This window comes from Peromyscus californicus, unplaced genomic scaffold, assembly GCF_007827085.1.
Source record: "Peromyscus californicus insignis strain IS unplaced genomic scaffold, ASM782708v3 Scaffold_6__1_contigs__length_162567912, whole genome shotgun sequence".
NCBI classification, from domain to species: Eukaryota; Metazoa; Chordata; class Mammalia; order Rodentia; family Cricetidae; genus Peromyscus; species Peromyscus californicus.
The window spans coordinates 48,391,109-48,409,584 of record NW_026294584.1 but is presented as its reverse complement, the minus strand read 5'-3'; the positions used below and the strand labels follow the sequence as shown (position 1 = coordinate 48,409,584).

The window sequence follows — 18,476 nt, the reverse complement described above, 5'->3', positions numbered from 1 at the left end:
CATAACCTTGCTGCCCTCCACTTTGTTGGTATCTCAGGCAGATGTCACAGTGTTTCTGGTCCTTTCACAGAGGCAGCATGATCTCATCTTCAGATCCTCAGCAGTCAAAACTCTGATCTGTTTCCAAAGCTTCTCTCCTCTCCTCGAGCCCACACCTGTTTCCTCTGGGCCTAAGCCTGCAGAAGAAAGAGAGGAAAGAAACTGAGCTTCCACTGTCCCCTGTCCCCCTTCCTACTGTCCCCTCACTCTGCTGCTTCTGCAGTCTCCAGAATTGGGGCAAAATTAGCATACCGAAAAGATCAAAGGGCAAAAAGGCTCCAGGCTAGAGTCCTGTCTGAGACCCGGTCCCCAGCTCTGTCACTTGTGGGTACCCAGCTTCAGGGTCCACAGGTCACCCCCTTGAGGTGACCTCTTCGTCCCCCAGGCCTGATGGCTCTTGACTCCTGGATGGCCACACATCTCCCTCCTTGTCAGCTCTGATGGTTCAGCCCTCTTTGCTCCTTGTGGCAATGCCAGTCCTGCTTCTTCCCGTGTGTCCCCTCCCTAAGAAGATGGACATCACACCCAGTAGAGCGCAGGAAGTACAGGCTGCTCCTATGGCCACAGTCACTCTCCTCTCGGGCCTTTCCGACTACACTGTATCAGGACCAAAAGTCTGAAACAAAAGCTCAACTGTCTCTAGACCTCCAGAATCCTCTGTGCTGGTGGAAGGATGGGAATTTGGGGCTCTTCCGTGTTACCAGTGACTCCCCTGCCTTCTGAAGCAATCCTAGCTTCCCTCTTCAGCCCATCTAGGAAAGAAGCGAAACATGACAGCACATTCTCCAAAGAACCCTTTACTGTAACCCTCTTTCAGCTCCTACTGATGCGGCTTTGACATCCTGATGGTTGCAGGACTCCGTGTCCTGTGTGTCATAGGAGGTGAGCTGGTAGGGCCACAGTCCGCACAACTGAGATAGACCATGAGCAGCTACTGAGAACTCAGTGTGTCAGGATTTCTGATTGTTCCCGTCTTCCTCTGTCTTCAAGGAAAAGACTGGGGAGGCCATAGACGTGGGAGGGACTCAGCATGGACAGCTAACTGTCCCCTCGCTGAGGTGCAGCTACTGACCCAAAATTCTTTCCCATCTTGTTTTCTCCCTTGCCCGTCCTTCCTGCTGTTGCGCCTCAGATAAGCATGCCACCCATGTTTCTAGATCGTGGCCTTCTCAAGTCAGCCCTAAGGATACCCACCAGGGCACAGGTTCTCCAAGGAGACAGTGAGATACTCATGTGCACCCATGTCTGACATCCTAGTCCTAAGTGGAGATGTGAACAGATGCTGGTGGCCTGGATCTGTTATGAGGGTTGACGGTGTCATGAAGAATGAAGCCCAAATTTAAGTGCCTGCACCCAACCAGAACTCTATATTGGCTGTTATTAGGAGTATTGGTGTCACGTCAAAGGAAGCGGCTGCCCCGTCCTTGGGAGGAAGCAAGCCCCTGGACTCTTAGAGCATCTCAGGAGTCAGGGAGGACCAGGGAAAGATGGGTCCTCTTTGTAGGCTAGAAAACTTGCGTCTAACGCTCAGATCCTCATACCAAACACTCTACACGAGGAAGAGCATCCTTCTCACCAGACCCTGATTCTTTTGCTTCTTTTCAGCACAACCACTGCAGACTTCACTTCTCTGATGCAGAACAAGGTAGGACCTTGGTTCCCCGCTCTGGGTTTTGAGATCACCCGGAATTCCCTCAAGATAACTCAGGCGCCAAGATGCCTGGTAGTTTTTTCTATAGGCCGGCAGCCTCGGTGGATTAAGGCTAAAGGGGTGCTCACCCAGGCTAGATACAAGAAGGGCCAGTGGGGCTTCTGACAAGGGTGTGGGTGGTTCTAAACCCCAGCTCTGAGTCCTGGGCAGCTAAGCAAGACAATACAAGTTCAATAAGTAACATCAAGTTAGCCTTCTTATGGAAACCAAAATCCAGACATTCTGATTTCAAGAGCCACCTGTTCAAGCTCAGGATTTTATTCCTCTCACTGGGGTTTCCATTTGCAAAATCTTAATACTAAAGAGAGCAGGGTTTACCTGTATGCTGTTGCTCAGACTCGCCCTCTCTCCCTAAGGGTTTTACACCTCTTCACAAGAAGGATAACTGGCCAATTAAACTGTGCAATATTTTAAAGATTTTATTTAAAAGATTTTGTGTGTGTGTGTGTGTGTGTGTGTGTGTGTGTGTGTGTGTGTGTGTGCATGTAAGTACAGAAGCCTAGAAAGTTTCGGATCCCCTAAGAGCTTAAATCACAGGTGGTTGTGAGTCACCTGACATGGGTGCTGGGAACTGAACACAAGTCCTCTGCAAGAGCAGTACATACTCTTTAACTGCTGAGCCGTCTCTCCAGCCCCAACACTGTGGATTTCATTGTGGTAGATTATTTCTAATGTTTTGTGTTTTTAAAAAGTAATAGAGTTCTTCACCTGCTAATGAACTCCCAGAAAGTTAGTCATGCCTATAAGGACAAAGTGATGATCCCCAGGTTTCAAAGCATGGCTGGAGACTGTGAAGATGGCTCCTGACCCTGTGTATGGGGTGGCCTTAGGAATGCCCTCCCAGGCTTCTGGTCTCTGAGTCCCATAGTGGCAAGCCCTAGGATAGCCCTGGGACAATCAAGCAGTACCTCTCCAGGCACTTGGACCATATCCTCTTCCTAACTGTGATGGCTTTTGTCCCAACAGAACCTGAATGGTGTGCCCATGGTCACTAAACCTGTCAAAACAACAAAGCAACAGCAACAGAAGAGACAACATTCATCCCAGGTAACTGAGCCCCGTGTGAAATACCTTATGCCTCCTGAAGGTACTGACCCTGATGCTGCCATTAGCGTGCATGTCTGACGTGTGCGCCTGGGCTCACTGGACGTCACCAAGAGCCAAGATATGCCACTTCCTGAGTCACAGGTTGTTCAACTGTAAATGCTTAAGGTTGGCAGATGTGGGGTTCAAATGATTCTTCAAAGGCTGAAATTTCAAGGGCACTCTAAATAAAAAGTTCAGTATCAATTCCATTAGAAGAAAAGATCATGGGAAATCCTTGAGTCGGAGAATCTGAGCGGTCCTTTCCAGCTATGAATCTTTCAGTGGTTGGAAGTGTCCCAGTCTTACTTTGGCCTTCAGAATAAGATGGACAATAGTTAAGTGTAGTTGGTATTTTTTTTAACTCTTTAGTCTTTGGGAGGCATGCCACCCAATTCCCAAATAATCATACAGAGACTTATTCTTTCTTATTAATGCCCAGTCTTATCTTGGCTTGTTTCTAAACCAGCTTTTCTTAACTTTTAACCTTTTGCCTCTGGGCTTTTATCTTTCTCTATTCTATATACTTTTCTTTATTTCTTATTCTGTGGCTTGCTGTGTACCTGGGTGGCTGGCCCCTGATGTCCTCCAATCCTTTTCCTTTCCTCGATCCTCGATCTTCTCTTCCCAGATTTCTCCTCCTATTTATTCTCTCTGCCTGCCAGCCCTGCCTATCCTTTCTCCTGCCTCGCTATTAGCCATTCAGCTCTTTATTAGACCAGTCAGGTATTTTAGACAGGCACAGTAACACAGCTTCACAGAGTTAAACAAATGCAACATAAAAGAATGCAACACATCTTTGCATCATTGAACACATATTCCACAGCATAAAAGAATATAGCACAACTTAAATTAACATTCCACAACAGTGAAGAGCCATGAGAAGCACAGCAAGATGGCCACTTCTTCTTTTTTTTTTTTTTTTTTTATTTAATGCCGTATGCCGTTTATTGAAGGAGGGAGGAGGTCTTAAATACAGGCTTACAGCACATTGGGAGAACCCCAAAGGGCAGAAGTTCGCTACCGATGTTTTACAATCTTGAAGATGGCCACTTCTAAAGAGCAGTTTTCCTGTGACTTGACCTGCTGACGTTTGCACCAGGCTTCCCTATGTCTCAGCAGACAGGCATGGCAGTGCCTCCCTGCTGTCCCAGCACTTGGGAAGTGGAGACAACAAGATCAGGAATTTAAGACCAAGTTTAACTACACGGTGATTTTGAGGTCACACTGGACTAATTGAGACCATGGGTCAAAAAACACTCTAAATTCGTGAGAGTGTGAGGGGAGCCAGCCTGGAAGGGATGGGGCGGGGCACCTGCTTCTTTAGTCCATACTTGAGGCCAGGAACTGGACCAAGCAAGACTGAGAAGACCATGCCATGGCCAAGGCTTATGTGGAAAGAGGGAGAGGAAAAGCCAACATGCAAGAGAGAAAAAAGTGAGGCAGGGAGGGGGGAGGTTATGTGTATCATCTTCTCCTCAGGAAAGCTAGGTTCTTCTGTAATTGAAGGGTCCTTTGACTTCGTTGTGCAGAGCTAGGTAGCAAACCCAAGGCCTTGCACATACTAAGCAAGTGTTTTGCCACTGAGCTTCATCCCCATCCCAAGCTTAATTCTAACACTTCTCCCCACCAGGACTGTCATTCCACTCCCACGTAAAAATAACCATCTTGGGGTTGGAGAGGTGTCCCAACAATGAAGAACACTTGCTGCTCTTGCAGAGGGCCTGGCTTTATCTCACAACAACCACATGTTGGCTCACAACCACCTATAGCAACTCCAGGGGAATCTGACACCCTCTTCTGACCTCCCTGGGTACTGCATGCACATGGTGCATATACATAATTCAAACATTAAATAAATAAACATTTTTAATCACAATAATAACTGTCTTCTGTAGACTTAAATGCAAAGTGGAGTGTTATCAGAGTTCAAGTGAAAAGCAAACAATGCTATCCTTATTAATAACATTAGTAACACCAAAAATCCTAATAAGCCAGGAGTGGCAGCACATACCTATAATCTTAGCACTTGGGAAGTGGAGGAAGGAGGATGAGATGTCCAAGGTCATCCTCAGCTACGTAGTAACTTTGAAGCCAATAGGGGTTCTTTCAGACCCTGTCTCCAAAAAAGAAAAAATCATAATAGCTGATCATTTTTAAAAGATTTATTTTTATGTGTGTATCTGAGTGTCTACATGTTTGTATGTGGACCATAAGCATGTTTGTTGCCCACAGGGGCCAGAAGAGGGCACCAGATCTCCTGAATCCAGAGTTACTGGGGGTTGTGAGCCACCTGATATGTGTGCTGGGAACTGAACCCAGGTCCTCTGGAAAAACAGCAAGTGCTCTTAACCCCAATAACACACCATTCCTTAATGAAGGCCAGGAAATAACCCCAGTGTCTTGTGTAAATTACTTCCTTGACCCTTCACAACCATGTGGCAGAGGATATATGATTTTGCAGAAGAAACTAAAGCTCAGAAGCTGGCTAGTTAGCATAGGGGAAACCGGGGTTTATCCATCTGATGCTAAAACCTGACACCTGTCCACTGAACCATTGTGCCTCCTGCCTCTCTGGCTCCGTGTGCTGGACAGCCCAGGCTGACTGTGGAGATTCACTGATTTTCCTTTGGTAGGAAAAGCCAGGAGTCCTGACCCCCAGCTCCAAGAACCCAGAGACGAACAGGAAGAAGTACAGATCCCACCATGACCAAATGATCTGCAAGTGTCTCTCTCTGAGCATCTCCTATGCCGCTACCATTGGCGGCCTGACCACCATTATCGGAACCTCCACCAGCCTCATTTTCCTAGAGCATTTCAACAAGTAAGTCGTTCACTCAGTCAGCAAGTACTAAGTCAGCACCCTCTACTGGTGGCTGGGCCAGAACGAGACGAGGTGCCAGGGGCATAGCAGGAGTCAGAGCAGAGCGGCTGCTGTGCCAGTTGGGGAGGGTAAGACAAGTCCAGGATGCTGCTCAGGGAGCCACTCCCTCTGCAGAGAGGATGACGGTGACGGGGCCACCTGGATGAGGAGGCAGGAGAAGCTAGATGGAAGCCTTCCAATGAACTTAACGGTAGTGTGGGGGCTCTGAGGCAGGAGAGTGGAGCACTTAAAAGAAACGACAGGGCAAAGGGGGCCAGGGAGGAGAGTGACAGATGACAAAGGGCTGGTAAGACTCACAGAGAGCCTGGCTGGTACCGAGAAGGCCATGAGAAGCCTTCAAGGAATTTGAAGTAGGGATGAGGAGGTCAGAGTCACAGTTTTGAGAACTCACTCTGGATGGAGACTGGAGAGCATTGTGGAATAGGGGATTTAGGGAGAGAGCTCCTTGTGGTCTCGGGAGGGAGTGCCAGTGAGGAGGAAGAGCAGAGTTGAGCCCGCACAGTTCTAGACAATGTCTGGTCAAACACTGCTGTAGTTTCCTCTGCCCTTGGCCCTGCCTTGTGTCTTCTGGAGGAGCTCTTGGCTATCACTCCCAAATACCATGTGGAAAATAGCGTCCGTTCCTTACCCCTGCCCTGGTCTTTACCCTCCAGCCAGTATCCGGCGGCAGAGGTGGTGAACTTCGGAACCTGGTTCCTCTTCAGCTTCCCCATCTCTCTCATCATGCTGGTGGTCAGCTGGTTCTGGATGCACTGGCTCTTCCTGGGCTGCAAGTGAGTGCCAGGGCCCTGCTGGCAAAACACCAAGGTTCTCCCAAAGGCTCGGGTCCAAGTGGGTAAGCCCAGATCCAACAGCTTATGCTCTGGGGATCCCGGGGACAAGACCAGGAGCTGAACATTGTCTCTTCTGGAGACTTCATGAATTCTGCACTTCTCTCACAGAGCACAATGAGATGTTCTTAATGCCAACCACCTGGCTTTCAGGCCTGTCTGATTTATAGAAAGCCTGGAGAGTGTCTGATGCAGTTTCATTGCCCTCACATCATACAGAGTAACCTCAACTGCTCTTAGAAACATGGTTCTAAGTAAAGCTGCCCTGGGTTTAATTCTATAGACAGGGATGATTTCTGTTTAAAAGTTTATATAGAATGTGCTCATGTCTCTCAAAATGGCAAGTTGGCTATGACTCCTGTGATTTGATTTCTAATAGTAAACTGCTTAGTAAGCCTTTTCTTATATTTTTGGTTGTGAGCCTAGCCTTTAACGGCTGAGCCATCTCTCCAGCCCAGTAAGCCTTTTCTTAATAACCATCGGTCTACTCTCAATTTGACCAACCTCAAATGCAAGAGGGGAAAATGCATACGATGTTTTGTTAGCAACTCACCCATGGAACCCATCACTCTGTTGGCTAAGGAATGTCTTCTTTTTACTCAATTTATTGTCAAACCAATGATGGCTGGACACAACAGGCCAATATTGTAGTATAAAACTAGCACCTATGTTTACCCCAGACAAACCTTGTCTCTAGACAAATAGGTGTCTGTGCACACACACACACACACACACACACACACACACACCCTCAACACTCTGACTCTACGAGACAGTTGTGTGGAAGTAACTAGACATTAATACCCAGCTACACATCTGCAAGGCATAATGCCGCACTGATACACCCAAACCATGTGCAGACAGACAGAACTGAAGGCCAGGGGAAGGTCTAGGAGAGGCTGGCTCACTAGGCAGACAGAAGCTGTGCAAACAGCAGGGCAGGACGGTGTGTGTGTGAAGAGGACAAGGAGGTCACAGCAGGAGAGGAGCGGTACATCTGCCCTCAGAAGCGTATTTGACTTTTGTGCTTATTCTCCTTTCTTAGCTTTAAGGAGACCTGTTCTCTGAGCAAGAAGAAGAAGACCAAACGGGAGGAGCTGTCGGAGAAGAGGATCCGGGAGGAATACGAGAAGCTGGGGGGCATTAGGTAAGAGCTCTAGTCCCCTTCCCCCGTCCCAGTGTAACAGTGAAGGGAACCAGCAGCCTGGGGCCTGACAGTCCCCCACATGGGTGGGGTTTTCCAGAACGCCAGATTGAAGCATTCAGGTGGTACTATTTAACGTCAGAGCCATGCTGGCCCAGTTTTCAGTGGCCACCCTCTTCTATCCTCAGAGTCCAAGGTATGGTGTGGAGTATCCAGTGGGACAGTTGAAGCAAAGCCAACAGAAAGAAAGCACAGCCACTCATGGAACATGCTAGACTCCTTGAAAAGCCAGGGATCTTCACATTTCTCAAATGGGCCGCAATAGTGAGCCCGCTGTCACCCCCAGGGAGCTGGGGGCTATATTTAGAGCATAAGATAGCACCAAATACAGATTTGAAGACATCACTACCAGCTTCCCTAACATCAACATCACAAACACTTCTGTCAATATTCCCACGGAGCCCCAGTACAGCCTTCTGGCTAATGCTATATCTCCACTCTCAGAGTGCTCCCTATGAAGAACTTTGAGTGAAAAATTTAGATAGAAATTATATTCTTTAAAGCTTTAATTTAAAAAGGAATACATGTTCATGGTGTGCCATTTATAAATAGGAAAGTATAAGAAAAAGTAAAATGGACTTGCATCCTAGTGTTAATTGTTAGCACAATATATTCCTTTCCTGTGTATGTGTGTGTGTGTATGTGTGTGTGTGTGTGTGTGTGTGTGTGTGTGTATGTGTGTGTGTGTGTGTGTGTGTGTGTGTGCGTAAATTACGTGATTAAGATGGGCTTATAATCCCAATTAATTCCAAAGGCTGAGGCAGGAAGGTAGGTTCAAGACCAGACTGGACAACTTAGACTATTTCAAATTTAAGTCAAAGGGAGCTGGGAAGGTTAACTCAATGGTAGAGTACTTGCCGAGCATGCACAAAGCCCTGGGTTCAAGCCTCAGTACTACAGGATATGCATATTATAAATACATATATATAAAATGTATACATTTTTATACCGTTCATACTGGACTAGTTATATATGCTATCTATTTTCACTTAACCTTCTGCTCTGATTATGTCCCCACGTCATTCATTCTGCCTGGGCAACATGACTATTACCGGTTGGATTTCATTTTAATGGTAATACCAAAATGTATTTATTGTCACGGAATGTCATTGGATAATTTCCCTTTTCAATAGGTAATAATTCACTGTGCATTGCCAGTTATTGCCTCAGGTGAAAGGAATAACCAAAACTAAAGCTCCTAAGGTGTATGGTAAATTGCCCTAAAACACTGGTTGGTAACAGTTCGTGCTCCCACCGGCAGAATCTGAAGGTGCTCGCTGTACGGCGCTCTCCTGAGAGGGGAGAACTAAGCTGTGCTTTCGCCCTCCCACCTCCATTTCTCCAGGAAACTTGGCTTCTGTCGTCTCTAGCATCCCTGTCAGTCCGCTTCCTAATTCACTGCCAGCCATTCTAGTGCTTAAGCAGCGACTGTGTTTTGTGTCGTCAGTGTTGGCGGTCTGAAGCCATGTGAAAAAGCTGTAAGTTCCCAGTTCCTGAAGCGGGTCTTCCTGCTTTCCTTGACAGCTACCCTGAAATGGTGACTGCATTTTTCTTCATCCTGATGACGGTGCTGTGGTTTACTCGGGAACCTGGCTTTGTCCCTGGCTGGGATTCTTTCTTTGAAAAGTAGGTGCTACGGTTTCCTCCTTCAGGCTGTAACCACAGGTTACACAAACCCAGGAAGCATTTGGCCCCTTGAGAAATCCATTCTTTTAAGGAAGTGGCGGTATGGAGCCAGGAAGAAAGCACGGTGTTGGGAGTCCCTGTCTAGGGTTGGAACCAGGGGCTGCTATTTACCGGTGTGTGGCTTTAGTGATCTTACAGAAGTGCTTGGGGCCTCGCCTACCTCCTAGGATGCTAAGCGTGTTCAAGGGGAAACATCTATAAAGTACTAGCTTAATGAGACTGTGGCCTCGGAGTCCTGTGGAGGAAGAAGCCACCAGGCGAGGTACACATAGGTTCCCAGGCCATCACTGTGGATTTATAAGCTCTCCCAGCACCAGCGTTGAGGTGTGGTCCTCACAGGAGAGAGGCCCGTGCTTTTCTATTATGTAAACAACTCTGATCACTCCACAACTCAAGGACTACCCAGCTGTCGCTCCACACTAAGACACCTCCCTTCGGGGGGGGGCTGTCTCTAGACATTAACCCTGGCTGTGAAGCCCCCATAGCACACACAGCCCCGACAACTGGCAAAAGTCAGGTTGCTGTCGCTGCTGGATTATGTCCTGTGAAGAGGTGCTGTGTTCCCACAACCTGTCCTGAGACTTGTGTTGCTCCCGAGGATGCCTGACCCGCCTCCTCCTACCACGTGTGTCTCTTTGTTAGGAAAGGCTACCGCACTGACGCCACCGTCTCTGTGTTCCTCGGCTTCCTGCTCTTCCTCATTCCAGCGAAGAAGCCATGCTTTGGGAGGAAGAGCGACGGTACGAGCAAGCCAAGGGACAGAGTGGGGGCGGGCGGCTCTAACCAGAGGACACCAGGTCAGAATTTTCAAGAGACTTTCCAAGGCCCTTCACACTCCAGTCCAGCTACCTAGCTCCCAGCCCCTGCAATTTACACGTCAGCTAGGCTCTTCTTCACCAATCCTACCTCCAGGGTCTTACCTGCCTCCGTTTCTTCCTATCTGTGATCCAGGGACAAGCCAGGAGCCCAGCCAGGGGATAGAGCCCATCATCACATGGAAGGACTTCCAGAAAACTATGCCCTGGGAGATTGTCATCCTGGTGGGAGGAGGCTACGCTCTGGCTTCGGGCAGCAAGGTAACAAATCAGTTCTCTTCTTGGTCAAACATTGGTTCAGAAGCTCTCTAAGGAGTTCATTACAACCCTGAAGGAGGGACTAGAAGTTACCAAGGGAGAGCACAGTGGTCACCAAGTCACTAGGAAGGATGGCAACACAGCAGGACAGACGCTGTGTTTCCTCCCTGGCCATTTTAGTCGGTGCCACAAGTCACAGCACACAGACATTGATACCTCCTTTGCAGGCCCCACACTGTCACAAGCAAAAGGAATTTGGGTTTTGTTGGGGTCTCATAGCACTGACAGGAGGTAGGTTGCAAAGGCTCCTAGAGACCCCAAATGACAACTCAGTAGGTTGTCCTTCTGTCCATCTGCATGCCTAGACTGAGCCTCTCAGAGAATCTTAGCTGAAGCTGCTATAAAGGCGCTTCCCGGTTGGGAACGTTCAGCATGGGATCTCTTTAGAGACGCTAGTGGGAAATAATTGAAGCTTTTCTACCATTTGCCCTCTATGAAGAAAGGAATCCTGGGAATGAATCCCATTGAGACTCAGACCGCTTCCCCCTCCACCTTGTCCACAGGCACTAACCTGCCCCAAATTTGGTATATTTTCAATCTTAAATTTTATTTTATGTGTAGGAGTGTTTTGCCTGTATGTATATATGTGCACTGTGTGTGTGCCTGGTGCCTACAGAGTTCAGAAGACAGTGGATCCCCAGGAACTGGAGTTAGGGCCGGTTGTGAGCCACCATATGGGTGTTGGGAACTGAAACCCGGTCCCCTGCAAGAACAGGTGTTCTTCACCGCTGAGCCTTCTCTCCAGCCCCAACCTGGTACACTTTGGGGCCTCAATACTATCTCACTGTCGGCAGTCAGACAGACTCCTATAGGGGAAGGAACCTCAGGGGACAGTGAGGCCGACTTCCTACCCACTGAGTGCTCCCTCCAGGACACTCATCCTTGCACACCTCCACTGATGGAGTGCTCCCTATACAAAGAACAGTTACTCATTTCCAGCCAAGTTCTTCTTTATGCCTCATGTGGCATCACTCTTGGTCCTGGCTGCTTTCTGGAATTCCAGATAATAGTTATTAATCTAATAAATAGGTTCTATTGTTTTTTTTTTTTTTTTCAGCTAAAACTCCCTAGCTCCTTTAACCATTCTCAGAGGTTACACTTCCTGATCTCACTCAGGACTCACTGAAGTTTTTTTTCCTCAGCCATATTTAAACATGGTCCCGGGGCTTGAGAGATGGCTCAGTGGTTAAGAGCACTGACTGTTCTTCCAGAGGTCCTGAGTTCAATTCCCAGCAACCACATGGTGGCTCAACCACTTGTAATGTGATCTGGTGCCATCTTCTGACCTGTAGGGACACATGCAGGCAGAATATTGTATACATAATAAATAAAAAAAAATAAAAATAAACATGGTCCCGGGGTGGTCAGTCCATCGGTTATTTATATTCACCAACCCTCCTCTTTCCCTGATGGAAGCATCAGCCTGCAGCTGCATAGGAGCTTTTATGAGGCTTCCTGGGCACATGTGTCAACATCCACATTGAAACTGCAATCACTTGCAACTCTAATTCTTTGCATTAGGGGCAACTATTAAACCTCAGTCCTTTCAGTCACCCCGTTTCTACGATGTCAACATTTCTAACTCTGTGTTCAGAGTTTTATATTGTTTTTTTTTTTCGAGATAGGGTTTCTCTGTGTAGCTTTGCGCCTTTCCTGGAACTCACTTGGTAGCCCAGGCTGGCCTCGAACTCACAGAGATCCACCTGCCTCTGCCTCCTGAGTGCTGGGATTAAAGGCGTGCGCCACCACCGCCCGGCTTATATTGATTTTTATTGTATCTCAGTTATTAGTTTGGCCTGGGCCTACCCTGACAAGACCTATTCTTTTTCTATCAAAATTCTGTATAAATTATGTACCCCACAGTCTGTCTCTGTAGAACCTTTTGACTCGGCTACTTTAATACTAAAGCAGTTCAGGTAAAATCTGTGTCATGCCTACTGAGTCTGAAACTAGTTCAGAGTTTTGACACAAGTAAGGAAAACCCAGTGTAAAGCATTTTCACACCAAGTCTTTTAAAAAAGTAAGACTTCTTTTGTTATGCTTCTTCTAACTTGGCACCGTAATTTATCAATTTATTTCAAACTTTTGTATAAAAAATTTCTGTTGGGAAAGTAGTTATCATTAAATTATAAGTACTATTTGGATAACATCATAAATAAAACTCAATTGTTTCCTAAAACGCACTGTTTCTAATTCATCGGATGGCTCTTCTTGCTTTGGGGCCATTCCCTTGGTGTAATAATGTGTTATAAGAAGGAGCAGTGGCAGCTGCTGGAGGCTTCGAGGAGCTGTATGAATTATTAACCAACACCAGGTACTGTGTGTGCAGCTCTCAAAGTCCTCCACACGCCCCAGCTACAGCAGAGAGAATTCTGAAGGCCTCCGGTCGTCACTTGTTCTGTGAGCTTGCCATGATGTGAAGAGAGTTCCCTGGAGATCCACGAGCTCTCGGTGACTTTAGCAAAGAGGAGCAGAGAGAGCTTGCCTCCCAACCACGTGGTGAAGTGGTCTTTAAGCTTGACGGATTGTAAAGTATCCCCTCCTTGCTTCCTGCCCACTCTCCATTTCTATATCGCCTTTGCAGTCTCTGGGATACTCTAAGAGGAGTCTGAGCATGTCAGCCACAGAAGAGGAAGAAGAAAGATGCACATGACGACCTGGGATGTTTCAGTCCAGAAACTCAATAATGCTGTCGGCCATTTTTTAGGAGAGGAGGGATCACCCTCACCATTGTGAGGGGGACCGCACAGAGTGAGGTTGTCAGAGGTTGGGAAAAGGATGAGAGTAACCTTGAAGTACAAAGCTGGGGGGAAAGACCCCCAATTCTGCCTAGGGAGGATCGTGTGGCCAAGGTGGGTGGCTCTAATGCCCCATGACCAGGACACCCAAAGATAGAATATTGTACAGCCTTGAGACATTTCTGGGCTATAAAATTAATCTAAACTCAGTGTGGGCTCCGGTGAGGCCAGATCGATCAGATGAGGCCTGGTAGCCCTCCCAGGCAGCATTCCCAACCCCTCAGCCCAGAAGCTCCCTCTGGAACATGCTTTTACTCCTTTCCCTCCTCCCACAGAGTTCTGGCCTCTCCACGTGGATTGGGCACCAGATGCTGTCCCTGAGCAGCCTCCCGCCGTGGGCTATCACTCTGCTGGCATGTGTCCTGGTGTCCATTGTCACGGAGTTTGTCAGCAACCCAGCCACCATCACCATCTTCCTGCCCATCCTGTGTACCCTGGTGAGTAGATGAGACTCCTGGATGGCCAGGCATGCGCCCCAGGGTCTCAGTGACAAGCCTGGCCTGGGGAACAGTTTCTGTAGCTGTTCCCTCCCTGACTACTCACCACTTTCCGTGGTTGGTGTCCAATCCATAGTTTAAGTGGTGAATTTTTCCAAATGGCAATTAGTAAAATAAAATTAAAACTTATCAAGAGTTTAGAAACACTTTTCCAAAAAAAAAGTAGAATTAATGTACTTGAGGGTAGCATGGGCCGCATAATGAAGTCACCTCAGGAAAACAAATACACAAGACCACAGCTTCAAGAGGCACCACCTCCAACATCAGCCTGACTCCATGGCCTCAGACCAGTTTGTAATGAGTGGAGCAAGTGCTGAGGTCCCCAAACTTATACACTTGATCAAATGCTGCACCTGGAAACGTAGGGCATGAAGGCCTCTACCAATATCCTACAAAACAATCCTTCCTGCTCCGTGGAATGCCAGCTCTCATGGCTACTGTCTGCTGAGATGTCTCCATCTGCCTCTGCCTTCCAGCACTGGGCAGAGTACTGGAATTAAATCCATGTGCCATGATGCCCTTCAAGACCATTTTCTTAAAACACGGCAATATTGAAAGCAAGGCCACAGGTTCAAATCCCAAAGAGAGCAACTGAACTATCTTCCAGGGTGGGAGAGTCCCTCAGATCTATACCCCAAGGGTGAGGGATTTTTGCTTCAATTAAAGCCACTGATTCATAAGATTTTCTTAAAGAAGGGATTTCTTGGCTAAAGAAGGAACTTCAAGAACCACTTCATTAAGATGTCCCCTCGCCCTCAAAGCTCAAACATTCACCCTTGGAATTGCCTCAGCGTTTCAGCCCTAGTGGGCAAAAGCACTGTGTGCCTCAGAGGGCAGGGAACTACCTAGCCCAGAATATGGTGTCCAACACCAAGCCATCATTAGAGCACATTCCATGCCAACCTGTTCTCAAAGTTAACATCACTGTGACTTCTCTCTTCTAGTCTGAAACATTGCACATCAATCCACTATACACCCTGGTCCCGGTCACCATGTCTATCTCCTTTGCTGTGATGTTGCCTGTGGGCAACCCCCCCAACGCCATCGTCTTCAGCTACGGGCATTGCCAGATCAAAGACATGGTGAGCTGTGGGTGCCCTCTGCCAGGCCCCATCCCCTGAGGGTAGGGACGGTTCTCTGTGTGGGCTTCTCCTGGAGTCTCCTATTTCATAGCAGGCTCCCAGCACTCTCTCTGGTGTGTGGAAAAAATGACTCCTGTCAAAAGGTTCTTGGTTGGCCTGTAAGCTCCAGGAATAGCAATGGGCTTTCCCTAACTCTCATCTGGAAAAAAGCAGGCCCAGGGATAGAGACAGCTACCAGGGCACAGGCTGTGGCCTCGTTCCAGAAGGCATGAGCTTGCACAAACCTTCCCTGGACAAGTGCTGATTTATTCGTAGACAATGGAGTATGAGAAACTGTACAAACCCAAGGTGAAAGGTATCTTGTGAGAACAGGATCCTTCTGTTCAGTTCTCACCCAAGCAAGGAAGCCCTGAAGCAGCGATATAAACTAAAATGTCTCCTCCCCGGGCTCTGGCTTCCAGCTGGCTCACAAGAGACGGCTCTGCAGAGACATTCTGTGGCTGCTGTTAGCGTTGAGCATACCCATATTCCAGCCTATAATTATGGCTGATCTTAATCCTCAAAGCTGACCACAGGTGGAGGAGATATTAAACACACTAACACAAACCACTGAGGCCCAACGGTCTGAAGGAGGGTCCCAGCACCCTTGCTGAGGTGAAATTGTTTTCCTCAGCGGCCACACAAAACAGCAGATGAAGCCAAGGAAGGAAGTTTTGGGAGACCCTTCTCCACCATTAAAACTGCTCTTCATCGGGATGACTTCGGAGCAGGAGGTCATGGCCACACCCTCCCCCTCTCCTCTTACTCCATGACCCTTAGACTGTTCATGCTGAGCTCTGCCTCAACTCTCTTGCCTCCACTTCCCCTGTGTGGCTGACCCCTCACCCCCCTAGCCTTTGTATTAATTATCAGAGACAGTACTTAACAAAGGAACTAGGAGACAAGTGAACCTGTGTCAGGTTCCATTCCTAGCATGATGCTAACTTTAAATCTCCAGTCTCTTCATCTGTTCAACAAGATGCTTCCAACTAGGTACATCCTTAATTTAATAAGTTAAAACCCATCCACCATCTGCTGAAAAGCATGGTCTACTCCTCACACAACAGGGGCCCAGGATGACGGAGAAGTTCAGGTCCTAGCCAGAAGGCTAGTCGTGGGTTTTGAACAATTTTCCAGCATCCATTTTTCCCTTATAATATCCCCCAGCTTCCTACTAGCTAGAGGACCTGCTTGAGCTACAAGCTATGTGCTTGGTTACTCAGTGGAAGGGTGCTAGCTGCCCTGACCCCGGGTCCCCGTTCAGCCAGTCCACCATCCTTCACATCATCGACCTGTGAGTGTCGATGCCCAGGCAGAAATGAAATGGGTCCTGTCAGAGGTACACTTTCCTCTTAAGGAAGAAGCAAAGGCCCTCTGCGGCAGCTACTCCCCTAAGTAACCCTAGGTACTCTACATCCCTCAGCTGTTCCTTGGGGGCTGGGGATGGAGAGATGGTAACAGTGGCAAAACACAGCCTCTCCTACATTCTTAATGTACTGAGCACTTAGGAGGCTCTGCCTTCCTGCTCAGGAGATCTCTTATGTAGAATATATTTCCCCCATCATTTTGTTGCACAAACAACAACATTCCTCAGATCTGGTTTTCCAGCTAGCTCACAGACCTCCTAGGCTTCTTCTTAATGATGAGTGTGCTATAAGCAAGAAGCGAAGGCGATTCTTAACACTCTCTCCCATCCTCCACTACCTCTCAGCCTTTCCAGTCCTTCCACAGATGGGTACACCTTGATAAGGTAGAACTGGAGCAGGCCAGGCAGCTACTGAGAGAAATCAGAACGGCATGGGGGCAGGACTAAGTCGAGGCCTAGGAAAGGCTCACTGTGGGGCAGTCTGGCTGCTGTTGACTCAGAATGACCAGGGTTTTTTCTGGCTTGTGTCCTGCAGGTGAAAGCTGGCCTAGGAGTCAATGTCATTGGCCTGGTGATAGTGATGGTGGCCATCAATACTTGGGGAGTTAGCCTCTTCCACTTGGACACTTTCCCAGCCTGGGCTAAGGTCAGCAACATCACTGATCAGACCTAACACAAGTGGACAGTTAATTTGCACAGCCAGAGCTGAACCACCGGCAAAGAAGACCACCGGGAGCACACCGCCCAGACCCATATGGAGGACATCCATCACCAGATTCCTCTACCTGCCACCAGACACGTTGGGTGTGTCTCCCTCCCAACCTGCCTGCTCCCCTTAGCACCGACTCTCAAGAAAGCCTACAGCTGCTCTCTCCCTGTGTCCAGCCCTAACTCTTCCTGAAGACCAGAAACGCTGCAAGCCTTAGTTCCCTGAGGGAAGCCTCACAAACCGTCTGGCCTCCCTGTCATACCTTCCTAGGAACCGGAAATAGCAGAGCATTCTGCCTACACAGACCACAAGACCTGTGACCTCTCTTTGGGGGAAAGCCTTACCTAGCGTTCTCAAGCATTTCTGTCTGTGTCTAGGATAAGGTAACCCTTGGGAGGTCCTCTTTGTGGCAATCTGTACCTTCATCAGTTTTATTTGCCTTTAGTCTCTCTCTCTCTCTCTCTCTCTCTCTCTCTCTCTCTCTCTCTCTCTCTCTCTCTCTCTCTCTCTCTTTACCTTGGCACCAAATTCCTGTAAAGAAATAATATTCCCCTTTACAAAGAGGCTGGCCTTCTTCCATCAAAAGTGGCGGTTTAAAAAAAAAAAAGCATTGTGGGATCAGCATCTCTATGCACTGTCATTAACCGGAAATGCTATTGCCTTGTGAGTGTGGTGAGGGCGGAAAAAAGTTCACACGTGTCTTATTAGGGAGACCAAAACTCCAGCTAGGACCGCAGCATTGATATTACACCTGCTTCTCCATGTAATGACTAGTTTGTTTCTGAGAACACCAAGTTCTAAGTAGTGCCCAAAGGCCCTGCTGGTCCTTCCTATGCATCCCTGAGCCCTCTGAGGGGAAGATGTGTCTTGCGTTCTTTACAATGTATTAAACTCTAACTGCTCAATAAATGTTTCTGATGAAAATAACTCACTGTGAAGCAAGGCCTACTCCTTCCACTGGAGGTGCGTGTCGGTTTTCCCATCAGATGCCCTTGCTGGGTGGCTAGATGGAGATTTCCATCCCTTGTTTGCGGCCATTCTGCGCTTCTGATTTCACTATCAGTTGCTTCTTGAACGTGTCTTAGAAAAGAGGAGCCCCCTGCAGTTACTACCCTGTTGTAACCGATTTAAGTTTACCACTGGGGGCACACAGTTTCCTTGTGACAATGTATCCCTTCAATCACACCTTTAGCTTACCACACGTCTGAGTTGTGAAGTTCCTTGTGTGCCAGACAACGCTTCCAGGCTCCACAGAATGTAGCCAACCAGGTTTAACCAGGAATACGACCTCTTCTACCTTACTAATGAGCACGGCCAGTATTTGGCCAATCACAACAGTGAAGACTTCACAAGGCCACACACAACGCCAACAGTATAGCTGGCCTGAAAGTAACGGCATCCCACCAGGCGGTGGT

At 48.0% G+C, this 18,476-nt stretch overlaps 1 protein-coding gene across 1 annotated transcript in view; it reads left to right on the top strand.

Annotated features, from left to right (window-relative positions):
* Nucleotides 1-17,988, top strand: part of Slc13a4 (solute carrier family 13 member 4) — a 38,761-nt gene extending 20,773 nt beyond the window's left edge. Inside the window, exons 6-16 of the mRNA XM_052721040.1 lie at nucleotides 1,645-1,684; nucleotides 2,717-2,797; nucleotides 5,470-5,657; nucleotides 6,371-6,490; nucleotides 7,593-7,694; nucleotides 9,276-9,377; nucleotides 10,080-10,177; nucleotides 10,389-10,513; nucleotides 13,644-13,805; nucleotides 14,810-14,947; nucleotides 16,888-17,988. Coding sequence (XP_052577000.1) covers nucleotides 1,645-1,684; nucleotides 2,717-2,797; nucleotides 5,470-5,657; nucleotides 6,371-6,490; nucleotides 7,593-7,694; nucleotides 9,276-9,377; nucleotides 10,080-10,177; nucleotides 10,389-10,513; nucleotides 13,644-13,805; nucleotides 14,810-14,947; nucleotides 16,888-17,025 — 1,294 coding nt within the window. The 3' untranslated portion in view covers nucleotides 17,026-17,988. The remainder of the gene's footprint in view (nucleotides 1-1,644; nucleotides 1,685-2,716; nucleotides 2,798-5,469; nucleotides 5,658-6,370; nucleotides 6,491-7,592; nucleotides 7,695-9,275; nucleotides 9,378-10,079; nucleotides 10,178-10,388; nucleotides 10,514-13,643; nucleotides 13,806-14,809; nucleotides 14,948-16,887) is intronic.
* The last annotated feature ends 488 nt before the right edge of the window (nucleotides 17,989-18,476 follow it).